The sequence below is a fragment of the Bufo gargarizans genome, chromosome 5 (assembly GCF_014858855.1).
Source record: "Bufo gargarizans isolate SCDJY-AF-19 chromosome 5, ASM1485885v1, whole genome shotgun sequence".
In the NCBI taxonomy this organism is placed as follows: domain Eukaryota; kingdom Metazoa; phylum Chordata; class Amphibia; order Anura; family Bufonidae; genus Bufo; species Bufo gargarizans.
Genome location: NC_058084.1, coordinates 328,333,741 through 328,342,347, shown reverse-complemented (window position 1 = coordinate 328,342,347; position 8,607 = coordinate 328,333,741). Strand labels below are relative to the sequence as shown.

Below are 8,607 nucleotides of genomic sequence, written 5' to 3'. Positions count from 1 at the left end.
GACCTCCACGGAGGAGCCCGTGTACCTCTACACGGCGCTCCGACCCCCACCCAGCAAAAACAAGGCTTGCTTAACCCCATCCTGCAGGCCAGAGAGGAAAATGTCTAAGCGAATATCATTGAGGTGCACACCACCGGGCCGCTTCAAACGCTGGTCGTCACCCTCCAGCTGGTAGCGGCGAATAACTACTCCACCCCGGGATCGAACAGAACGGGATATTCTAGCATTAATGGACCTTCTGGCCCTCTCAATTGAACCGGAACTCCTCGCACCCTGCCAAGTGACCCTGGGGATCATCTCAGACCATCCAATAACCACTTCGGGAAAGAAAGTAGGAATTCTTTCCAAATCCGCTCTAATGAGGGTAATGAGCTCTGCTACTTTCAGCAAGCAGAGGTCATTACCCCCAGCATGGTTTACCAGAATCACAGGGGAGCGTGCAAGCGTGCTGAGGTGAACCGTTTCCGGCAAAACCTGCGACCAGCGAAGGCCACGCCAAATGACTTCCACATTCTGGAAACCCAGGCACCGACCGCCGGGTCTTGATTCAGCTCTCTGACAAGCCCAGAACAGGTACGAATGCCCCACAAAACAGACCGTGGGTCGAGGGGAATCTGCAAGAAAATTAAAGCAAGTCAGGGCGGACATAAGACACAAAACAATTAGACTTCCAGCGACCAATACGTTGCACTTCAGCATCAGGTAACCCCGCCCTGGCAGCCTCCGTCGCCGCGCCAATCCTGAAAGAATGTGACCCATAATCCCCGGCAGGCAACCGAGGACAGTTAAGCAGCGCCGGAAAACCGAGCAAAGTTGAAAGCGGGTGAGAGGGGAGGACGTTGCATGGCATAAAAACAAGGGGCATGGAGGGCGAGATGCCGCGAATTCCGAGGTCGCCGCGACTGGGCAAGCAGGGCCGGGAATGCGATATAACGACACGCTAGAACCCCGGCCAAAATATCAGTTTTTTGGACCGGCGGAGGCGAATGCGCACCAAGGAATCCGTAATAAGGACATCCTCTTGCAAAACACCCCCTGGCTGGAACTTGGACGGGGGGAGGAGCTCGCTTATCCGAAAAGCTCAGAAAAACGCAAGGCAAAATGCAGCGCCAAACAACAAGACTTCTTGCGGGGAAGGGCAAGCTTGTTGCGAGGCCTGAAGCAGTTGGACCAGTAGATGAAATGAAACCGGGCGCCGATGCTCTTTCCGCACAGCCTTTCCGCACAGCTCTTTCCGCACAGTCGATGGTTACGCTCAGACGACCAGATGGGTCCCTGCTAGCGCTACCCAGCCAGCCCAGGCCTTACCATAACCCGTCCAGGGCCTAGGAGCAACTGAGGCTCTGATGAGAGGAGTCACTCGCTCAGCGGGATGTCCCGGAGATGGGCCGGGCACATGGAGCCCTCCGGTGAAGCTGCTGGCACTAGGGTCCGGAACTCCTGCCAATGAAATGAGAAAGCGCATCAGCCGCGCTGTTAATGATACCTGGAACACGAGAGGCACGAAAATAAATATTATCCTGTAAACATCTTAACACCAGGTGCCGAACAAAGCCCAAACCGGGGGGGATGAGGAAGACAACCGGTTAACGCAATGAACCACAGATATGTTATCCGTGCAAAAACATACCCTCCTATTTTGTAGCGAAGGTCCCCATAATTCGATGGCCACTATAATGGGAAAAAGTTCCAACAAAGTAATATTGGAACAAAGGCCCGCCGTGCGCCACTCCTGAGGCCAGGGAGATGCGCACCACTGCGTACCTAGGATGGCACCAAAACCGACAGAACCCGCCGAGTCAGTAAACAGGGACAGGTCGGGCTGGAAATATCCGGGAGCTGCCAGCACGTATGGCCGTTGTAAGAAAGCAGAAAACTGCGCCACCTGAAAGTCCCATTTAAGCTTGAGCGTTAAGCGTACGTGACACAATGTCCGACTTCGCCAATAAAGCACCCCGGCCTGCCGCTCTCAGTAAAGAGACTGCCCTGTCAAAGGAAACACAGGAGACTGTAGCGTCCTCCTTAGAAATCCCGTCATTGACAGAATCGCCTTTGGGGAAGGACAAATGATGTCTAAAAACTGCCCAATGGTGAAACCCGGATATTATCAAAAGGAGGGATGAAAAAGGGGCCAACTATTCTACTTAACTCAACCTCCTTCCGAATTTTAGACTGCAAAACCTCTGAATACCGGGGGGCACACGGAAGGTTGCCCGCACAGCTAGGGCGGCAGGATAACCAAAAAGGGATGGAAAAACCGAAGGAAAAACCAAACCTAAGCTCAGCGGAAGCCCTTTTATTGGGGTACAGCTCTAGCCACGGGGACATCTCTGCTACGCTCACTGGGCTCTTTTGCGGTAGAGGATGCGTTGGATCTGGCCGGCTGCTGGTTAGGGCATCGAATGGCCGCATGAGATCCACCGCAGACGGAACACTCATGTTTGAATTTACATAGAGAGAAGAACCTACAGTGGCCTTCGTTATACATCCAGCAGGATCCTGGCCTGCGGATTGACACAGGCCCCTGACCGCTGGAAGTGAGGCCGGGGGCCGCTGACTGAAAGGGCACAGATTTTTGTGACAGCATCAGTCGCAACCAGAGGTCTGTGGATTTGACACCCCAACCGATATGCGGTAGAAGCGCCAATCGCCTACGGAACTCCTCGTCGTAGCGCCACCAGGCGGAACCGCCGTGGGACTTATAGGCGCTATAAACGGATTCCAAATACAGAAATAATTCACCGCAGCGCTCCGGGTGCTTCTGTGCCATGACATAACCCAAGACCGAGAAGGCCTGTAGCCAATTACCCATGGTGCGCGCCACCTTGGGCCGGCGATCGATGAACCTGTCTGAATTGGGGGAACGCTCTTTATCTACAGTATGCTGGTCTACAGTAACTAATGACCAGATGTCTATGTATTGGTTAGCCCAAATTTTCTCCATAGTGTCCATGTCCAAGTGCGCCCCCAAAGGAGACAGGCCGCAGAATAGCGATTCTTTATGATCACCTGCCCTAGGCGGGGCAGCAGGAGGGGGCTTACCTGCAGCAGCATTACTCCCGTCCAAGTGCGACAATAAAGATTTAAGTACCGGGACCAACTGAGGACCCAAAGAGGCCCCCCAAGCCCCCGTAAAATTCAACTCACCAGTAGTAGAAGGACCTGGAGGTTCGACTGGAGCGATTGGAGGATTCGGATCCTGAACCGCGCTGGCCCGGCTGGCCCCGCGAGAAGACCGTGCAGCTGATGCATGGGCACCCCTTCTGCGTCGTGAATGAGACCTGCCAGCGGTATCGCTGCAGGAGCTGACCTCCGATGATGAAGGTGACCGCCAACGAGACGATCTGGAGCGGGCACTTCTGTGGGACCGCCGCGCAGACCGTGAACGATGACGGGAACAACGTGGATGACAAGCTGCCGACCTGCGCCGATAACGGCGGTCGGATACATCAGATGAGCACCTTCTGGAATTGGGGCGTTCCCCCATATGCGCAATAGGGGCAGAGACCCCAGTAGGGGGCCCTAAATGTGCCATAAGCGATGAGGAAGTGGTGGGATTGGCTACAATAAAGTCAGGCAGGGTGGCCTGAGTGGGATTGGGGGGTAGGGGGAGTGGGTTGGCAGGAGCATTAGTGCAACTGTTGGCACTCCCAGGAGCCTGTGCCTCGGTAGAGGGGGCATCCCTGGGCTCATCTGCAGATGACACATTGGAATTTCTATTGCCCATTAATACTGGGCTGACAGTCTGCAGCAGGGAGCTGAGGAGAGAGGAGCTTGCCTGCCAGGGAGCGGGAAACTGCTGAGGACTGGAGGGGGGGCGGAGCCACAGACCACGCTGCCGGAAGCACTGACTGCACTCCGGCCAGCTCTCTGGAAACATCGCTACCCCGCTCATTAACACAGGAGAGCGCAGCTGTATGCTGCGCTGCAGGGACCTGGGATGCCTGGGCACTTAGTGCCAGAGTGGGGGCAGAGATCACAGCAGATGTGGGCACACTAGCAGTGTTACTAGGCACTAGCTCAGGCAAGGGGACAGAGGGAGCTCGGGGGTTAATGAAAGAAGCAGGGGGCGGGAGACCAGAACGTGCTGCAGGCTGAGCTGATAACACTCCTGCACACACGCTGGAGGCTGCGCACCCCCGCTTTGAACCTCTCACACGTGGAGGAGGGAGGGAGGGAGAGCTGAGTCTGGCTGGGGCTCTAGTACGCCGTTTAGGGCGGCCAGAAACTAAAGAGTCCCCTGCAGGCATAGCAGGAGGGGGCTCCTGCAAGCCAGCAATGAGGGATGTCAGGAAAGCTGGGTTTTCCTGGACTCTAGCAGCTAGGGCTGCCAGGAGGGCTCTGTCGTCGGCCATACCTTGTTAGGAAGCTTCCTTCCAGAGGTGCCGGAGACTAAGAGGCAGGACACAGGGATGACCCTCCTTTTTATTAACTCTAAGGGTGGTATCTTCACCCATTACCCCGCCCCCCCAAGGGAGGGGGGGAGCGAACACCAACAACCAGCTATGTAGCTTTAGCAGAAAGACAGTGGGATTTTAACTCACAAACTGCCAGCAGTGTCTGCAGTCCGGCGCGCCTGCGTTATACACTGTGGCGCTAGTAGACGTCTCGTTTACACAGCCTGGCCACTCCCTCAAGCAGGAGAAGCCTGTAAACGAGATGTCATCAGCAGAGCCGAGGCAGTGAGGAGAGCTGGAGGGGGGAGGGCACCAGAGCTCTGACGTTTCGTTTACACAGCCTGGCCACTCCCTCAAGCAGGGAAAAGGCTGTAAACTAGACGTCAGAGCCAGAGCAGGCTTGCTGACGTCAGGGGGTCACATGACCCAGAACTGAACTGGCCAAACAGTGATAGATAGCTTATGAAAGTGACTTTAATAAACTTTCAATGGACAACAATAAAAGCAATTAGAATAGATTTATTTAAGTCGGATAACCCCTTTAATGGAAAATAGAGATACAATTTCAAAATTTCACATTTTTAGCAGATTTTCCATTTTAATATTTTTTTTCCAAATACAAAGCAAAGGTTAACAGCCAAACAAAACTCATTATTTATGGCCCTGATTCTGTAGTTTACAGAAACACCCCATATGTGGTCGTAAACTGCTGTACGGGCACACGGCAGGGCGCAGAAGGAAAGGAATGCCATACGGTTTTTGGAAGGCAGATTTTGCTGGACTGTTTTTTTTTTTTTTACACCATGTCCCATTTGAAGCCCTCCTGATGCACCCCTAGAGTAGAAACTCCAAAAAAGTTACCCCATTTTAGAAACTACGGGATAGGGTGGCAGTTTTGTTGGTACTAGTTTAGGATACATATGATTTTTAGTTGCTCTATATTACACTTTTGATGCGGCAAGGTAACAAGAAATAGCTTTTTTGGCACTTTTTTATTTATTTACAACATTCATCTGACAGGTTAGATCATGTGGTATTTTTATAGAGCAGGTTGTCACGGACGCGGCGATACCTAAGTCTCCATAGTCTAAGAGCCATAGTTTTTTCAGTTTTGGGGCGATTATCTTAAGTAGGGTCTCATTTTTTGTGGGATGAGAAGACTGTTTTATTGGCACTATTTTGGGGTGCATATGACTTTTTGATCGCTTGCTATTACACTTTTTGTGACGTAAGATGACAAAAAAGTATTTTTATTTTTTTTACGGTGGTCACCTGAGGGGTTAGGTCATGTGATATTTTGATAGAGCCAGTCGATACGGACGTGGCAATACCTAATACATAACTAAAATAAAAGTATACATAAGTTTTACACAATGATTTCATTTTTGAAACAAAAAAAATCATGTTTTAGTGTTTCCATAGTCTCTAAGAGCCATCGTTTTTTTCAGTTTTTGGGCGATTATCTTGGGTAGGGTATGATTTTTGCGGGATGAGATGACGGTTGGATTGGTACTATTTTGGCGTACATGCGACTTTTTTGATCACTTTTATTACCTTTTTTGGGAAGCAAGGTGGGCAAAATTTATATTTCATCATAGTTTTTTATTTTTTATTTTTATGGCGTTCACCGTTTGGGTAAAGTAACATGACAGTTTTGTAGGGAATATGTGTAGGGAATTTTTTTTTTTTCATTTTTAATCAGTGATAAATGTGTTTTTTGATTTTTATTTTTACATTTTTTTTACTTTTTTTTTTGACCCAGACCCACTTGGTTCTTGAAGATCCAGTGGGTCTGATGTCTGTATAATACATTACAGTACACTATATAGTGTATTGTACTGTATTTTACTTACACTTTGTCTGAACAGATCTATGCCTTTGGCAAGATCTGTTCCGCACCATGGACAGCAGGATGCCACGGACCGCGGTATGGAAAGGGTTAAACGGATGACATCGCACGTCATGTGTTAAACGTCATGTGTCCTGAAGAGGTTCATTAATTAAAACATTAAATTATCAATAAATAAATCAATCAAAAATACATGATTAAACTAATTCGTCAATACAGAAATATGATAATAAATATATAAAAAAAATTGTGATCAGTAAATAAATACATAATACATAATCTACAAAGACATGATTAGCATAATTCATTAAAATATAAATAAATATATGAAATGAATATAAAGGATCAATAAATTAATCTAGAAATACATGATTAAAAAAAAGGTAATCAACATATAAATATATCAATAAAGTACTAAATAAAGAAATTTAAAAAATTCATCTGTAAATAAATAAATATATATATGATTACATACATAAAAAGAATAAAAAACTACGTAGTTTTGGAGGGAGAGACAAGGAGAGGGATTGACAATGGACCCTTCAGCACCCTGAACCGACTACGGGGGCCAAGAAGTCGCCGCCAATCCAGGACTAGTTAATTTTGATAAATGTAAGTCTGTCCACAGAGTCAGTGGACAGACGGGTCCGCTTGTCGGTGACCACCCCACCTGCCACGCTGAATGTCTGCTCAGACAGTATGCTGGAGGGGGGGCAAAACAGTAGTTCCAGCGCATACTGAGCGAGCTCACGGCAAGTGTTCAGCCTGGCAACCCAGTACTCCATGGGGTCGTCAGTGCTCATACTGTTGGAAGCACCAACGGACCCCATGTACTCTGCCACCCATGCTGGGGCCAGTCACCTGCTGGGTGAGATGGGTGGGGGCAACTGGAGCCTGAGGCTGAGGGTTTGCCTGCTCCAGCTGGAAGTTCAGACAGGCCCACAGGTTTTGCATGCGGGCATCCTTCCAGCTGGCTGGGATGAACTGCTCCAGTTTCCCCTTGCAGCGGGGGTCTAAAAGGGTGACCAACCAAAACTCATCCCTCTCCTTAATTTTCCTAATCCGGGGTCCTTCCTGAGACATCGCAGCATGTGGGCAGCCATGGGGAAGAGGACAGCCCGCTGTGACTCTTCTTGGCTGCCCGGGACCATGACTTATTTGTCCTTCTGCTGCTGCTGCAGCCACCCCACCCCCAGAATAACGGTGCCCCCAGCACCGGCTCTACCTCCTGACTAGGCCCAGACTCCTGGACGTAAGCAAAATCCTCCACAAATTCTTCCTCCTCCTCCTCGTCCTGGACTTGGTCATGGTGGAGCAGTGTTGCCTCATGTTGCTACATCAAGGCACTCTCCCCAGCCTCGAGCAGGCAATCTAGTATCCTGTCCAGCAGGAACACTATGGGGAGCACGTCATTGAGGCCGACATGCTTTGCGCTGACCATCTTTGTTGCCTGCTTGAATGGGGCCAACATGTGGCAGACCTGGTGTATCTCCCCCCACTCCGGATTGGTTATGTAGGGGAGTGGGTGTGATGGCCCGGAAGTGCTTGGTCCAGCAGGTATTCCTTGACCGGCCGTCGCTGCACCACAACCTCTCCAGCATGTGGAGGGTGGAGTTCCACCGCGTCACACTGTCCACAATAAGCCTGTGAGGGGGCAGGCTGTTGTCCTGCTGCAGTTTGGACAGGGACACAGTGGCATTTGGGGAGCTTCTGAAGTGGCTGGCAATCCTGCGTACCCTTTGCACAATGTCACTGAACCTTGGGTTTGTGCGTAGGAACTTCTGTACCACAAGGTTGAGGACATGTGCCATGCAGGGCACATTAGTGAGACTGCCAGCATGGAGGGTGGCCAGGAGGTTGCTGCCATTGTCACAGACAACCATATCTGCCTCTAGCCTTCGGGGTGTCAGACACTTCTGGACCTGAGCCTGGAGTGTCTCCGTTTCCCTAAGCTCACAAGCTGGAGCATGGCCTGGCAGTGGACATGCCCCATACTTGCGTAGCTACGGGGACGCTTGCTGGGGGGCTCAGCAGCGGTGGAGACAGTGGCTTGAGTGAGAGCAGCAGTTCTTCCCTGGACTCCCCGGGGCGGCACCACAAACTCAGATGCCGCCACATGTGATGATCACTTCCCGGCGCCTCAGAGGGGACACCCAATGGGCCTGCTCCAACATCTGCCAGAATGGAATGCTGTCAACAAGATTGAAGGGCAGCAGATGTTGGGCGATAACCCTTACCAGGAGCCGATTGAGTGAACGCACGCGTCGGTCCCGGGGGGCGTAGGGCGCTGTGCGTTCAAATGCGTCAGCACTAGACGGCTGGCGCCGGGCTGCAGTGGAGGCGATAGAGGAGAGGGAGCGG

At 50.9% G+C, this 8,607-nt stretch overlaps 1 protein-coding gene across 1 annotated transcript; it reads right to left on the bottom strand.

Moving 5' to 3' along the window:
- Window positions 1-258: 258 nt before the first annotated feature.
- LOC122939239 (gametogenetin-like) lies at window positions 259-4,384 on the bottom strand. Its single transcript, XM_044295280.1, has 2 exons — window positions 3,148-4,384; window positions 259-1,440 (listed from the first exon to the last, which is right to left on the bottom strand). The coding sequence occupies exons 1-2, from the start codon at window positions 3,893-3,895 to the stop codon at window positions 1,256-1,258; spliced, it is 933 nt and encodes a 310-aa protein (XP_044151215.1). The 5' UTR covers window positions 3,896-4,384; the 3' UTR covers window positions 259-1,255.
- Window positions 4,385-8,607: the final 4,223 nt, after the last annotated feature.